The sequence below is a fragment of the Pituophis catenifer genome, unplaced genomic scaffold, assembly GCF_029215685.1.
Source record: "Pituophis catenifer annectens isolate HBS135680 unplaced genomic scaffold, rPitCat1.0.hap2 SCAF_1, whole genome shotgun sequence".
Taxonomy (NCBI): Eukaryota; Metazoa; Chordata; class Lepidosauria; order Squamata; family Colubridae; genus Pituophis; species Pituophis catenifer.
In genome coordinates, this window is record NW_027256881.1 from 198224714 (window position 1) to 198242222 (window position 17509).

The 17509-nt window shown below is 37.2% G+C and overlaps 1 protein-coding gene across 1 annotated transcript in view; it reads left to right on the top strand.

Annotated features, from left to right (window-relative positions):
• LRP2 (LDL receptor related protein 2) overlaps positions 1–17509 on the top strand; it is a 147734-nt gene that overhangs the window by 26472 nt on the left and 103753 nt on the right. The window contains exons 2-9 of the mRNA XM_070956918.1: positions 1949–2056; positions 2769–2891; positions 6300–6416; positions 11860–11970; positions 12074–12187; positions 12801–12917; positions 14655–14798; positions 15516–15635. Of these exons, the coding sequence (XP_070813019.1) occupies positions 1949–2056; positions 2769–2891; positions 6300–6416; positions 11860–11970; positions 12074–12187; positions 12801–12917; positions 14655–14798; positions 15516–15635 (954 nt within the window). The remainder of the gene's footprint in view (positions 1–1948; positions 2057–2768; positions 2892–6299; positions 6417–11859; positions 11971–12073; positions 12188–12800; positions 12918–14654; positions 14799–15515; positions 15636–17509) is intronic.

The following is a 17509-nucleotide window of genomic DNA, read 5'->3' on the forward strand; positions in this document are numbered from 1 at the left end:
CGTTGCAGTAGTCAAGGCGAGAGGTGACGAGGGCGTCAGTGACTGTGCACAGGGAATCCCAATCAAGAAAGGGCCGCAACTGGCAAATCAGGCGAACCTGACAAAAGGCCCCCCTGGTTACAGCCGTCAGATGTTCCTCCAAGGACAGCTGCATATCCAGGAGGACTCCCAGATTGCGAGCCCTTTCTGTGGGGGCCAAAGACTCGCCCCCAATAGTCAGTGATGGAGTCAACTGACTATATCGGGATGCCGGGAGCCACAGCCACTTGGAAGGGTTGAGCTTGAGCCTGTTCCTCCCCATCCAGATCTGCACAGCCTCCAGGCACTGGGACATCACTTCAAGGGCATCGTTGGGGTGACTGTGTAACGAACCATAATAATGATAATTTTCATGTCAGATGAATCAAACATTTTAAAACATGCTGTCAGGTTGCTTCAGTTCTACTTGCATGAATGATATGAAGTTAGTAATTAATAATCAACAAAAGGACAGATTCTTATAATTCTCCTGTAAAACAAAAATGGAGAAATTTGCATAGTAAGAGCCGTACAACACAACTCCTCTCTTTAATGTAAATAACTTAGCAAATGAGAGAGGATTCCCTTAACATGTCATTTTTAACTGAGGTCCTGAATGGTTGCAGTCTTAAAAAGTTAATGAGCTTGGGGGGGGGTTGTCTTAAATCTTGGCTTTAATTTAAGAACTCTAGATTCTTGCTTCTAAATAAAGTCTTAATTCAGGCTCAACTCTTGATGGCTTTATGGACATGTCCATGTGACTTTCTTAACAATACAGAAGTAGCTTGCCATTGTCTTCTGGGATTTGGTTATGCTTCATTTTACTTCTCATTGTAACCTATCCTAACCTAACCTATCCCCTTGGGCTTCCTGTTGGTTACTATCCAAATACTAGCGCAGTCTAATCCTGCTTAGCTTTTTGAGATCAGTCAGGTTTGGAAAGCACTTTTCAACTAATTGGGACACTGGATTTGGACAATACATTAATCAACCCAAGTCCTAATTTGTATACTTGTCAATAAGACAGGCCAGTTAGGAATATATGGATCGAGTGAACCAGAATGAATTTTTGTATGGCTCTTACTATCTATTTTATATGGTCATTGGAAAGGGGAATTCTGAAGTTATAGAGTGATTTAACCAAGACCTTTTGACCATACTAACAACAAACAATGATTATTCCTGTAAAGGAGTGAAGTATTCGTTGTTTAACTATCTCTTCACTTTTTAAAGCTGCTCTTATTTGATCTCTATGTATGAGATATACAAACCCAGATCAAAACAAACCATAAAACCACAAACAACATGTCATTGTTTGCATATCACATTAAATTATAGCTGCAATCAGCATACCAGTAGCAAACATACTTTCAAATTGGTCACTTCTCTGAAGTTAAAATTGTTAATTCACTTACCCAATCTACAAATCGCTTTAAGGCCAAAACAGCCGAATCATATTCAACACTAGAGTTCCATGCAATTTCTATAGATGGTTACAGAAGATTCTAGAAACAGAAAGCTTTCTGTTTTATTCTTAGGTTAATTAAAGTCCTAACCTATTTATTATATATTGACAAGGGCATCAGAAGGCAGAACACAGATACATATACAGTAAATTAATAAATTGTTTTTGTGAATAGGTCAAACAGTGGAGTGTTTGCTTTAACATGATGTTTTCTTTTCTCTTTAACCCTCTGGGTCACACTTCAGAATTCTGAATAGATAGACAGTATTTTGTGTAGAGGTTTATGTGTTCTGTACCGATTCAAATGTGACTTAACAGTTATATTTTCTTCAGTTTCATTGACCTACTGATATAAGAATTTGCCCATTTGTGATGAGAAAACAATATAGAATGTTGGTACTAATATTATCCATTTCACACTTAATAAAATAAAATAACAGAATGCATTTTATGGCTTGATTCCAGGATGTGAACAAGGCCAATTTCGTTGTGGAAATGGGCGCTGCATTCCTGAGGACTGGAGATGTGATGGAGCAAGAGACTGTTCAGATGACACGGATGAAGCCGGCTGTCGTAAGTGGAATTAAGCTTACTTAATGCATTTGGTCTTTTCCAAACATCAGCATTAAGTATCATTTTCCTCATCCATTGCCAGTATGGCCAGGAAATTTCATAGAGATGAAACGTTCTGGACACTAAGTTAGGGAAAGGTGATTAAAACATAGCTGGGTATTAGGAAAGTTGAGATGCCTTCATGATAAACAGATCTTTTAATGGCTATGAAGCATACTGATTAAACAACAACCAAGATACTGAAGAGTACGATATGGGAATGTTTGTGTTTATGTCTGTGTGGTGGTGTTGGAGAGGTGGATAGACAAGTAAAATATTTGGTTGGAAACTGCACATAAACTTTTAGACTTTAGGTCGAGTCCAGCAGGACTGTTCTTTATCTGGTAGTGACATATGTTACTGGCTGGGATCACATATTGTTCATTTGCTGAATTAGTCACAATAGCTAGGTTTAAACATGGCGCTGAGGCAAAAAAACAAACCAATTATGGCTCAGCAAGACCTTTGTACCCAGCTGTCTGACATTCCTAACTTGCTGATTTCTTGATCATGTGGTAAGGTGCCTAGTATTACATTTCTAGAGTTACTATTAGAATTCATTAGATTAGAGTTTTAATGTTCAAAAACCATTTTGTATGACTACAGGCCAAGTCCTTTATTCATCTAACATCTAAACCAGAACCTTCAAATACAATTTGCTTGTCCATTTTAGCACATCCAAGCTGTGAAGGAAACCAGTTTCAGTGTCACAGTGATGGAGAATGCATTCCTCAGGCATGGGTCTGTGATGATGAAGAAGACTGTGACGATGGCTCCGATGAACATCAGCAATGTCGTAAGTTATGACCTAGTAGTGAGTCCCATAGATTACTGGAATGGCACATGTTTTGCTTGGAATTAGTCTAATTCAATCCCTGGCATTTCCAGAACAGAATTGGAAAAGTTTATTTTATAAAATGGAAGAAAACTGTTTCCATTCAAAATAGTTGTTCTGAAATTCATGGACCAATGGGTTGAATTGATATAAGGCAGTGGTGGGATTCAAGTAATTTAACAACCGGTTCTCTGCCCTAATGTTTTCTTCCAACAACCAGTTTGCCAAACTGCTCAGAAAGTTAACAACCGGTTCTCCCGAAGTGGTGCGAACTGGCTGAATCCCACCACTGATATAAGGTTACTTCTAATGGGTCCTTCTTAAGTGCATCCTTTCTTTTCTGATTTGAATTCCTTTATCTTTAGATTTATTGCACAATTGCCATCTAATAATGGGTCTTTGAATAGCAATAGCAATAGCACTTAGACTTATATACCACTTCACAGTCAGCATATTGCCCCCCCCCTCAACAATCTGGGTCCTCATTTTACCGACCTCAGAAGGATCCCCCAGTAATTCAGTTGAATATTGTGAATTCTGATTGTTGGGGTAAATAAAGTTGAGGTTCACTTTGTTTGCATTAGGATAGATCAGTCTGTTTACATTCTGAAAACTTTTTTAAAAACTTTTTTTACGTTTTTTTTTTTTTACTTTTAAATTTTTCTGTCCCATTTCTTTTTCAGCTAAAACTGCAGTTTTAAAATCTGTAAGAAAGAATGTGCTTAAGGGGATTTAAATTTAAGCATATTTATTTACCACATGTTTTTATTCCAGCTACACATTTCTAAACATATTTTACCCTGAAATACACATTTGTACTCTGATATTTTTCTGCTATGAATTCTGCTGGAGAAGTGCAAATTCTGAATGATAACTACATTGTGACCCAATGGATGTAGTCTAGTACAGTTCTTACTGAAATTCTCCAATGTTGAATTCTTCAAGCATCCTAATTTTTTAATGTAAAATTTTGAGTATATTTCCAAGCTCAATATGCATTCATTACTGGAATTGGGACTTCCCAGAGGTCTAGGTTATATGAGATTTGTATGCAGTACTCTGTAAACATTAGACTTCCTCACCTTTCGGATTTGTTTCAGACAGTGAAAACATTCCGGATTGGATTTGGAGTTCCCCTTAGTTTTAGAATTTGAGTAGGCTATAAATAGACTACTTTGGTTATGATAAAGTTCACCTTTCCCCTTTGCTCTGCAGTATTTTCTAGTCTTGCTAATCTGGGCTATATTTTGTTCACTTTCTGGGAAATGGTTTCCCCAGTTGTAGTGCAGATAATTTTTTGAACTATTGACCCAGGATAATGCAAATATTTTTATTATAGTTCCATCCCAAAGATGTTTTTTTGTCCTCATTACCTTTTCGACAGGAGCTATAAATGCTAGTAGTTACATATTATCTATTGGGGAGGCAGTAAAGGGCAAAATCCAGTGACATTTCTGAAATCCAAATTTCAACTGACTTCTGACCTTTGTGCACATTAACACAATTCCATTGTAAAATGGATTCATTGTAAAGTCTTTCACCTGTTTTGAATCAATGTTAGGAAATCACATGATTTATTACCTTGGGATATTTGAATATATTCTTCAATATTATTGTTTGTTCAGTTAAACATCACAACATGTATAATGTTGCCTCTCTCCACCTGTTTGTTGTGCATCTGTAACCATTAGTGTGTCAACCAAGATTTACATCTACAAAAAAACCTTTACTTGTCTTCTGGTCACTAACAACAACAAAGAAAAAAAATCCAATGTAGTGTGTGTGTGTGTGTGTGTATTTAATTAGAAGGAGAATCTATTTACCTCACTATTGGCCATACTGTGGTTTATTAGCATCTAGAAGGCAAGGATTTCCTATCTGGTATAATGTAACAGTTCAAAAACATAATACAGGCAAAGTAGACGAGCAATCCAATGTATTAATGAATATATATCAAGCAGAACATCTTGATTCCTCAGGTAATCTTGTGTCTTTCCTGCATGTGGATTTCTCACGGACTAAAATTTGGTTGCCTCTAGTCTTGCACAAATATAATAAGAGCTTCAAAGAATTTATAATCTAAACACAAACACTTAACGTATAGCTGAGAGGCACAAACAAACCAGGCTGGAAAGGGCAGTGAAAAGATAGCGAAATTGCTGTAAGATTACATCTTCATTGGAGAATTCCTTCTTCACATCAGTGAGTGCAACATTCCACTGATAGATTTTTCCACCGATACACGGTAAATTATGGCCACAGTGAGTTGCATATTATCTTGACTTCGTTCATGAAAAATAAATGATGAGAATATAGGGAGCACCCTAAAATTCTGAAACAGTAAAAGTAACCTACCTATATACTTATACAAAGTTGAATATACTGAATAAGTCAGTTAAGTTGTGGATTGGACCTGGTTTGGGCTGTCCTCACTTAATGACTGTCCCGTTTAGGGATAGTTCAAAGTTATGACAGCGTGCTGAAAAAGTAACTTTGTGACCAATCTTCACACTTACTACTATCCCTGTGATCATATGAAATTGTACTGAAAGTGGCCTTATTTTGCATGATGTATCTGCTCTTTTGTACGCCTTCCCTTTCTTAGCTAAGCTTTACAGGAATTACATTAATATATCTACATAGTTCATAAATAACATGAAAGCTTGATTTAGGAATGTGTAAAAGTTTACATTTAAATGTATCCATTTCGGCTTTTTCATTCAATTATCATTGAAAACAGTTCTTTAGGCCGAATATTGTATTTATGACAATACAGTAATTACATTGATATTGTATTGTTACATAATTTTGATAAATTTTAATTTATTGTACTGTATTCAGCAATATGCTGTAAGCTGCTTACAGTCAGAGAAGCATTTGTAACGATAGAGATGTAAATAAGGATGATTCCTGTTCATTTGAAAACTATACATTTTATAAGCATATCTTCAGAAACAGAGAAGCCGTAGGACAGGGGTGTCAAAATCAAGGCCCACGGGCTGGGTTTGGCCCATGGGGTGCTTAGAGCTGGCCCGTGGGGTTGCCCTGGAAACAGCGAAGGACCAGCCCAGAGTGCCTCTGCCAATGAAAATAGAACTCGGCCCTCCTGAGCGCCATTTTTGCTGGCAGAGGCTTGCAAGAGGCCGTCGCAGTCGAAAATGGAGATCGGGAGTCTGTTTTCACTGGAAGAGTGCTCAGGCTACCACAGGTGCCCCCGACACGAGTGATGTCAAGATGGCCATGCCCCTTGGCCCTCACCCCCCAGGTTAAACCCTGATGCAGCCCTCAATGAAATCGAGTTTGACACCCCTGCCGTGGATGTGTGTGTGTGTAAATAAAAAAAAACTGTAAGTACAATGTTTCTTGCAGCTGGGCGAACATGCTCCAGTCAGCAGTTTACCTGTTCCAGTGGACAGTGCATCCCAAGTGGCTACAGGTGTGACCATGTCAGCGACTGCACAGACGGAACAGATGAAAGAAGCTGCCGTGAGTGCTTTTAAATCTTTCGCAGTAGATTTGGTTTCAGCCCTTCTCTCGTTGGCTTGTTAATCAATTTGTAAGATTAAGAATTTGTTGATGGACAGAAATGAACACAATATTCTTCTTGTTATCAACATTTCAGCACAGATTCTTTCATGGATTACCGAGGATGTGCTCATAACAGTTACATTGTTCTGAGGTTTAATAAACCGTACTGTTGCTCTGTAATGGGCTAAGGCTAAGGAGAATCTCTCTCTCTTTTTCCTGATGTTAAAACAGACCACAACCCCAAATTACATAAGCATAAAGGTGAGGGTTAGGACATTAAAATATATTGGGTTGGGCTTTGGGAGCTGGATAGATGGTCATGATCATTTATTGTATGCATATATGCCTGGCAGAAATTAAAATTAAACACAGTGATATTCTATTTAGACTATCTTTGGTTACTATGGGTTGGAATGAAATGTCAAAAAAGTAAAACTTTAGATTTCTGATCCAGTACAGAAATTGACAGCGAAAAACCGTTTGTCAAAGAAGGAAAAACAAAAAGCAGGGAGGATGTTCAGGAAACATCAGAGGGCCTTTGTACAGCAGCCCCGTTTGAGCTGCAGAACAGATGGATGAAGGAGAAAGAGATTTATTAACTGATGGAAAGTAAGGGAATACAAGGCCCTCTTGTCTTCATCACTACAGGTACTGAAGACGCCCAGATGAAGCACAGTGTTCAGACTTTTTAATCACAATTTCAAAATGGGATAATCACCTTGGTTGTCTAGACATCCTTGAATATTAGTTTGTCTAGAAACAGCTCAAAAGAAACCTATAGTTCAGATGGTTCAGAATCAGACAAATATAATTAGACTTGGGGCAATAGAGACTTAATAACACCTGGAGAAATTAAGCTCTTTGAATGCACTGCAAAATAGAATTTGGATAGAATAAAGGAGCTTGAAACTATTTATTCCTTGGGCTTTTTCCAAAGAAAATAACGCAGATGGAGAAGGACAGGAGAATTAGAGGATGTAGGCAAGGCAAGGAGAAGTATCTACCCAAAAGTGAGAGAATGCAGGTGGTTGCACTTGACCCGAGGCCCTGAAAATCCTGAGGAAAAAGATATAACTTTTTCATCATAAAACAAATAAATAAGCCATTAAACAAAGGGTCAGCAATATTTCATTTTAAAACTCCTCTGCAATATATTTTAGAGTTTGACAGTAAATTGATGATAGTAGCCTTACTTTGTAGGTGGAAATATTTTTGTATAGTAAGCACAAAGTTAATAAGAGAAAGAGCTATGAGCAAACATATTCTTTCATGTCAACCAGTACATTGTAACTGAAGGTTTCCAGCTTTAATTATTAGCATCTAACAGGTGTAAGTAGGGTAGGATAGAAATGTTAAACAGAGAAGCATAAACGTTATAGCAATCAGTTTCTGCCTCTTTGCATTCCTGAAAACTCTGATATGACTAATATTCATGCACGCTGATGGTTCATTTCCAGCAAAGATAAGTAAGGATTGCTTGTCAGAAATGAAAGTTGGCTTGTGAGCCATAATGTGGTCTTCAGTCAGGAAGTGAAACAATCTGAATCCATAAATCAACTGATTCATAAATTAGTTGGGTAAGACATGAGATGGTTCCAAGCAAAGAAAGCAAGAGAAGAGCATGAGCAGAGTTCTAAAGTTGAGAAGAGAAATGCTAAGTGGAATAAAAAAACCCCAGACCATCAAATAGATGAACTGTTCAGCGAGTAGTTTGTCCACATTGAGCCCAACAGTCTCAAGAGCTAGTGACTCATTGCCCTAACTAATTGGGGAGTTATGGTCCCTAAAGTGAAAGTTAAAAAGTACCATTAATCTAAGTTGTACACAGGGTAGAATAGAGGTTTCTTGGCTACATGACTGAATTAAAGCTACATGTTTAAGCCTTGCCAAACTATGATTCTGGAAGACATCCAGGTAGAGTTATAGGGAACAAAATACATTTAAAAAAGCTGACTGTCAGTCACTTGCCTGATCTGTTTTGGAATGAGATCGCATTAGAGTTCAAATGTGTTTCTAGTAAAAGAAAGGTAGCTCAGGGGTGTCAAACTCGCGACCTGTGGACCGGATGCATCATGCACTGGCCACGTCCACGTTAAGTTTAGCGAAGGGTTTAAAAAAGTCACGATAAGTCACATGACGATGACGCAATGACGCGAGTTTGACACCCCTGATTTAGATTGATTCAATGTAATGATAAATGTCATATGTTGCCTGGCATGGTGGGTGTGGCTTGGAAATCAGGAAGGTATTTATCACCTTTCTCAAAAGTTCCCAAATTGGGTTTAGCAGAGCAGGACAGATGTTTTGCTAAGCGGTTGTAAATACAGAGGAGTTTCTTAATGCTATATTTATGACTCTTACCATTCCCGGCAACCTTTAGCTTTGGAGTTTTGCAGCCTTTTCCCAAACAAATATTTTAACAAAAGTACAGGGGGAAAAAAAGCCACAGGGGAACAAGACACAAGACACAAACTATATGAAGCCATTGTGTCAAAGTTTTGTCCAAATTGAAACCTACTTCCAAGTCATCTAAGCGGCCTTTAAGATGATAAATGTTTTGCACAGTACTTGGTAAACCCAGGGTTAATTCTTGGTTTCTGTTTAGTAATCTAGGAGTCCATCAATCTTGGGATTATTACAGAATTACATATTCTGTTTTGGACCAGAAAATGCTATATATCTTTCAACAGCCACTAATTAGAGTATTGGTGTTGACAATCATCTTCAACAGAAGGCGGCCTATGACTGTAGGACAGAAAACTAGGGTTATTGCACTGATTGAGGCTGCATATTTGAAGTATGCTAGTGTAATAGAGGGCCTATAATCTGAATAAATTCATCTAAATACTACTGTGGTTCTGACTACTCACTTTTATCACACCCTATACAAAGGATTTTTTCCCCCCATATGGGAATATTTTTGATGGTGGAAAGACTTGGCAGTTGATATATTTATTGATTTATTAATTTAATATGGCTCCGGATTGCCATTGATTTGTGAAATGATTCAGTTGAGAAAGCTGCTTTACTTGGAATTTTGCAACATATCATATGTTCTTCTTAGAAATCACCAAAAATGTGACTAGTGTGATACAGTTTATGTTATAATTAACCACCATGAAAGCCAAAGAGCCATTTCCAGCTGTAATAATCAGTACATATTCCCATGCTTTGAAGAAAGGTTTAAGGAGCTCTGAACCAAAATATAATGTTTATTTATTTAGAACAGAACAGAATAGAATAACAGAGTTGGAAGGGACCTTGGAGGTCTTCTAGTCCAACCCCCTGCTTAGGCAGGAAACCCTACATCATTTCAGACAAATGGTTATCCAGCATCTTCTTAAAAACGTCCAGTGTTGAAGAATTCACAACTTCTGGAGGCAAGTTGTTCCACTGATTAATTGTTCTAACTGTCTGGAAATTTCTCTTTAGTTCTATGTTGCTCCTCTCCTTGATTAGTTTCCATCCATTGTTTCTTGTCCTGCCCTCAGGTGCTTTGGAGAATAGCTTGACTCCCTCTTCTTTGTGGCAGCCCCTGAGATACTGGAACACTGCTATCATGTCTCCCCTAGTCCTTCTTTTCATTAAACTAGACATACCCAGTTCCTGCAACCGTTCTTCATATGTTTTAGCCTCCAGTCCCCTAATCATCTTTGTTATTCTTCCCTGCTTACTCACTCTCAGTGACTCTGGGCGTCTTAGAAAAATAAAAATCCAATATACAAACCATAAAAAACAGTGACCCCTCTCCATTATTATGATGAAGATGATTTTTAGTACATTGTTAATATAATCTGCTGCTAAAGTTGCTTTGAAAAGAAAGGCATATATAACATAAATACCAATAAAGGAGAATATTTGTAGCTTAAGGTTGAAATGAGAACCACCAAGGATCCCTTAGAACATAAATAATTTGGAAAATGGAAATTATGTTTGGTGGTTAAACAAGGTCCAGAAAATTTTAAAAGAAAATAAATATAATGTAAATTACAAAATTTACAAAATTATTAGCCTTTTCTTAGATGGGACTGATCTCTATACCTTGACACAACTTGCAGTCTTGGCCCTGCAGATAGCTACTACTGCTCTCATTACCTCAAGATTGCAACCTGGTCTATTTGGGGCTGCTTTGAAGACTATCCAGCAACTTTATCTGATATAGCAGATTGCTTGCACTTGAAAGACATTTCAGTCACGCAACTTGTTTTATAGGTACAGTCCTGCATTTGTTTACCAGTAGTTTTCTAAAATATTGGGATTAACTTGGAAATCCCTGTATGGCTTGGCCCTAGTTATTTTCTTGGGCCATCTTCTCCAAACAGACTCTGCTCATCTTATGTTTTTAAATTAAAAGGAGATGTTTCAGAAGTAAGGGGTGATAGGAGCCCAAAATAAGGCCTTCTTAGTAGCTTCATGGAGAATGCTTGCCACCAAAGATCTGAATATTACTTTTGAGAAAGATGGTGAAAATGCTTCTGTTCTACTGGATGTTTGGCATCTAAACTGTACTTTGTTAGGTGAGCTTAGTGTTGAATTCTTAATGCATACTAATGTTTAACTTATTTTTAATTAGAATCTTACTGGAATTTTAAAGTTGTTGGAAGTTTTTATATTTAGAATCTGTTGAAGTTAGGTTTCATTATTTTTATATAAATTGCAAACTGTCCAAAGACTTATGAATGTGGATGAGATATAAATTTTGTAGTAAATAAATTAGGAGATTAGGAGATTTATTTCTTCCTACTCTTAGTTGTCAATAAAAAAAAATCAGTCTCTTTCAGCAAGCATTTCTATCACACTGTTTTTGATTGCAAGAATTGTTGGTTTAGATGACGTGTTTGAGGTTTTGTTTTAACTATCCTTACCTATTCTGTTTGATATTCAACATAATTTTAGTACAATAAATGTATTAATAATATGTTGCTGCTACTAAATGTGCATTCCAGCAGTTTCCCTCTGAAGCAGAGCAATGTAGGCATTATTTATTTCTCTTCTGAGGGAACAATTTTAAAATGGAAAATAATGGCAAAATGATTACAGTGATTTCATTTGCTCAGTGAAAATTAGATTTCCTGTGCTGCTGTAGATACTCATCTTCTTTTTCTACCCAAAAAAAGCTGGAAGAATAATCTTTCCCCAAGAAATTGCGAAAATTACTCTTGGTATTGTAGGAGATAAGTTTGTATTCTATAGGAGACAAAGACTCCCATGGTTTGATTCCTTCTAAGACAGGGGTGTCAAACTGGCGTCCCGTGGGCCAGATGCATCATGCACAAGCCACGCCCACCCCAGCTCCGCGAATGGGAAAAACATTGCGAAACGTCACGTGACGGCAACGTGACGCAGCAAGTTTGACACCAGTATTCTAAGACATTAAAACCAGACATATTTCCCTTTGCAGAATACCCAACCTGTGATCAGCTGACTTGTTCTAATGGAGCCTGTTTTAATTCAAGTCAACGCTGTGATGGCAAAGTGGATTGCAGGGATTCTTCTGATGAAACTAACTGCAGTAAGTATTCAGGAGCACACTCAATGCACCTGGTTATAGTAAGCTTAATGCTACCTGGAATTTTCCAAGCCATGTTTATCCTTTATTCTTTTTTTTTCTCCAGCCCGTGTATGCTCCAGTACTCAGTTTCAGTGTAGCAATGGGGATTGTATCCCCCGAGCCTTTATTTGTGACCATGATGATGATTGTGGAGACAGGAGCGATGAAAATTCTTGCAGTATGTTGGTTTTCCCTATATGGCTCCTTTTCTCTCTGTTTGCAGTCCAGTTAGTGTTTATCCTTCAGAATTGTGAGAGCTTTTACCTCAGAGTTGGCGTTTCTTGTCTGGATTTGTGGTATATTCTGGTCTCAGTTATATTTTCTTTTCTTTTTTTATTTTAAAAACAAAACTTTATTAGACATATAAAAAGTAAAATGTTATACCGTGTATATACAAGATACATATATTAATACAGACGAGAATACATAAAAAGAAAAAATGACTTTGGTCTCACGTCCATTATCTTATTAACGGTGCATATTTGTTAATTATTATTATCGTACAGAATTTTACATTTACTCTCATTTCTACGAGTTATCCAATTATACCACCTATTCCACACTACATAACCTTTTGAGCCTACCTTATCCTTCATTTCAAATGTTAGTTTGTCCATTTCTGCACAATTATAGATCTTTTGGATTATCAATTGGTCTGTTGGCAATTGATCAGTTTTCCAATATTGGGCGAGCGCTCAGTTATATTTTCATTGCATGTGCTTAATGTTTAGTGCTGAGGGTGTTGTTTAAAAGGACTCTGAGTCATTGGTCTTTGATGTTCTCTTCCTCAGCATATGTAACTTGCAAAGGGAATTTCTACACCTGCCCAAGCGGTCGCTGTATTCATCAGAGTTGGATCTGTGATGGGGATGATGACTGCGAAGATAATGCGGATGAAGTTGGATGCGGTAAATGAGACTGTAACATAATGGTCCCATGTGAAAAAATGCTTTCTCCTACTCCTCTTACTGATGCATATAGGAGATCAGTGGCCCAAAGCCTTGCATTTCTTTTAAAATACGCCATTGTGTTCTTTGAAATCACTTCAGCAATCTGGGGATTATTTGCACCCATTTTGAGATATAGATCAATATAGTAGGATAGACTAGAATACAGGTAGTCCTCAGTTTACGACCACAATTGAGTTCAAGGTTTTTGTTGCTAAGTGAGACATTTGACAAATGAGTTTTGCCCCATTTTACGACTTTTTTTGGCCACAGTTGTTAAGTGAATCATTGTAGTGGTTAAGTTAGACACACGGTGAATCTGGTGCCAGTGAATCTGGCTTCCCCATTGCCTTTGCTTGTCAGAAAGTTGCAAAAGGGGACCACAGGATCCCAGGACACGGCAACCATCATAAATATGGGTCAGTTGCCAAGTGTCTCAAATTTGATTATGTGACCACGGGGATGCTGCGAAGTACGAAAAATGGTCATTAGTCACTTTTTTCAGTGCTGCTGTAACTTTGAACAGTCACTAAAAGAAATGTTGTAAGTCGAGGACTACTTGTATTAGGCTACTGTTTGGTATTAAGAATGAAGTTAGCAAGACAGGAACCAGAGGTTGCCACATTCAAGAGGACTATTATGTCATACAGTTGCCTCCCATGGACTTGAAGAGTGACAAAATATTAATTGACTTGGAAAGGTGGAAGCAAGGAGCCTGGGTTTTAAACTCTGGCATGCAAACTAATGAATAGTTGATAACTGGAACTGCAGAAAGCAAATCTGTCATACATGGCTTCATTTGAATCTGCAATACTCAATGTATCTGAGGCGAGTCTATAAGTCAGTTCCTGAATAACAGTTCAGGGTCTGGAGGGCGGAGACCTCTAGCTATTCCAATGGGAAGCCTGACTTTCAGCAATCCTGAGCTATTTAATTTGCTTTTGGGATACAAACCATCATATGTAAAGGCAGACTAGTACATATTAGGCGTAAGTCTAATAAGTCATGTAAATGGTTTGGGACAAAATCCTCTGCTTCAGTAATGCTTGATCTTACAATAAAAATACTTTTTGGATGGAAATCAATAAAATGTTTTCCACAATCTTGATATATTTCTCCCTTCAGGAATCTCCAAATTAGCAACTTTAAGACTTGTAGACTTCAACTTCCAGAATTCCTCAGCCAGCCATGCAGGTTGGTGAATTCTGGGAACTGAAGTCCACAAGTCTCGAAGTTGCTAAGTTTGGAAACTTCTGTTCTACTTGATTGGGCCATTGGCCTTAATGAAGGACATAATACTTAATTCTTAATTCCAATTTTCCATTGGCCAATAGTAGCCTTACAAAAATTACTGAAACTGTTGAAAATATCATCTTTGAATTAATTTGAATCCACACATTAATCGTAATATTTTAATTCAGCCTGTATTCTTATGCTTCAGTATTGTAGATTGAAGAAATTTACTTAAGTTATGATATGCAAATTCATTAATGCCCAAATACTACATCATATAGAAATGCCTGCTGGAGGCAACTGGAAATAATAAAAAAACTTTTCTGGTTTTCTTATATAGTTCAAGAAAAATAGAAGGCTGTCTTGTAGTATCTACCTTGCTTGTGCTCTAGCTAGAAAAAGTCCGCGAAAATTGCTAAAATCCTGCAAGCATGGAATGTACTGTTTTTTTCTTTTGTATTCTAGAGAGTGGCCACCGAGATTGTTATCCAGGTGAATGGGCCTGCCCTGTATCAGGGCAGTGCATTCCCATTGACAAAGTTTGTGACGGGACTCCAGATTGCTCTGCTGGGGAAGATGAGACAAATGTAACAGCTGGCAGACATTGCAGTGAGTAATGGACAAGCAAGTTTTGTTGGACACCAAAATGTTCATATGGGCAACTCAGAGATATCTCTGACACCTTAGCATTAAAAATAGGAAAGGTGTTTTAAATCATGTTGAGATAGTTGCAGCAGCAATTGCAATGTTATATTTGACTAACATCCATAGTTTCAACAATGGCTTGAGACGTCGTTCTGATTTTGAAGTGCTCCTTCCTCACAATTTTTTGTTGGTTCAGAGTACTTCAAGTTTGGGCAAACTCCACATAATGTAACATGACCTTAAGGTGAGCATTTCTGTGAAGCCATACTCCCAAATAGTGCACATCACTATTGATGTACTTGATAATAGCTGTGACTACAATTGCTGGTTAAGCTGCATTGGGATTCCCATGGTAAAAAAGGCCTGATTTTCCAGATAACATTTTGGATTTGGATATGCCAATTTTCCGCAATCTAGTTATCCATTGATGGGTTGGAACTGTAGCCCTTAAAATGCAAAGGGGCAATATTGATAGGAAATTCTGGGAATTACAGTCCTCGAATTTCTAGAAAGCTATATTTAGTGACATTGTATATGTAGTATATGCGTTTTCTATATTCATTTTGTTCATGTAATCCTATATTTAAGCTTTTTTCAACAATTTATCATTGTAATTCTATTTCTGGGCCGAAGCAACTAATTAATTAATGCTATTCTTTAATTGGCTTTTGTTTCTGATAGATATATCTCAGTGTGCAACTTTAAGCTGCCAATATCGTTGTCACTCATCCCCCACTGGGGGAGCATGCTATTGTCCTGCAGGATACGTCATCAGCAACAATGACAGTCGCACTTGTGTAGGTAAGTGATGAAGGTTGAGATCCATGCACAATCAGTCATTATATTTCCCCTTCAAGGTGCCATGAACTCTCAAGGGAAGAGTCAGCGTGACAAATTGGTTGTAGAATTGACAAGAACAGAATTCAGATTTCTACTTAGTTGTTGAAACTCAGCAAGTGATTAGGGCCAACATAATCTCTTGATTTGACCCAGTTCATAAGGTTGGGGTGGAGGCAAGGATTTGAGAAGAAAGTACTAAAGACTGAAGCCTGTCTTGAGCTTTTTGGAAAAAGATGGGATTTGAATGCAACTGATCAACAAAAAACCTTCAAGGATTTTGAATCCTGCAGCATCAGGTGGAACAGAATACCTATCAGGTGTGCTATATTCGGCTTGACAAATAGCACTTTATGCACAAATCAAATGGTTTGGTTTGCCTTATTTGTATGAATTGTCGATGAACAAACAAACAAACAAACAAACAAACAATAATCTCCACCCTTTCAGTTTTTGGGGAATGAAGTTGCCTGTAGGAACAGAGATTCAAGGAACTTTGTGATTCAAATTGAGGGGAAAATGTGCATTGGTATTTTCAGCCAGAGATTCATTTAAGAAAACTGCTTAAGCTTGCTCCTCAAAATATGGCACTTTTCTTGTTTCCTTTTGTGTTTAAACTAAAATTTAAATACTGTATGTGGGCCTGCTGTGAATAATGAACAAATGTATCAAGCTAACACTAGCACCGGGGCCTTTTTAAAGCTAAAAACTAGCACAGTAAAGAGGTATAATCCCTTCCCTTTATTAGGTCACTTCTTGACCTAATTCTCATTGAGGTAATAAATCTTTGTATCTTCTGATCTGCAGGTGCACGAATTCTCTTGCCTGCAAGACATTTTCTTTACACAGAACACCAGATTATAAAGACAAAGGCTGTCATTTAGGCTTACGCCTGAAATATTGATTTACTTGATAACTGTGTATGTATGCAGAAGAAGATTTAATACCTTCTGAAGGGCTCCAGGCCCAGTCTTACTAAGAATTAGACCTTTATTGTTGGCCCATTTTTTTGTGCTGCCTTATCAGACAATATCTGGAAAGCCATATACCTTAGAGTAATCCAGTTTCAGTTTTTATTTTTTATTTTAAAGTGGAGAAAATTAAGCTTTTAATTCTCAAAGGGAGCGAAATTAGTGCTACTAATCTGATGCCTGTTTATGCTTATAAATCTCACAGCATAAAGCTGTCTGGGTTAATTCAGGTGATCTGATCTATTCTATTGATAAATTATTCTACTGATTATTAGAAAAACTTGTATAAATAAAATTTTTAGATGGTTTTCTTCAGATAAGTTAAATTTTAACGAGTCTGTTAATTTTTTTTTAAAGATTTTGTTAAAGCTACTCTACACATTTCCTACTTAATTTTCTGATTTAGCAGAAAGAAGCTGAATCAAATAAAAAACAGATTTGATGTTCCTACTTCAATTTATTAATTCTCTTCTAAGGAACTGAATATATTTGTAAAAAATAAACACTTTAAGAAGTAATGTTCAGAGGTTAGATGATTTTTCGATATCAAAATTAATGATACAGGAGAGATTTTCCAACACATCTTTGTTGTCGTTGGCTTTAAAACACGAGAGACAGTGATTTAATGAGATCTCAGAATTGATCAGGGATTTCAGTCAGGAAAATAATATGAGCAATAAAAGATTAAACATGGATCACAATCAGTTTTCCATATCAGCTACTAATTTCTAGCTACAAAACAAAGGGGAGACCACTGATTCCAAACTTATTGTCATTTTGGCTGTAAGAATGTACTTTTGAAGGAACAGCAGATCTGACATTTTCATTTTAGAAGAAAGGAAAACTGCATTTGTTGTACACTTCCTG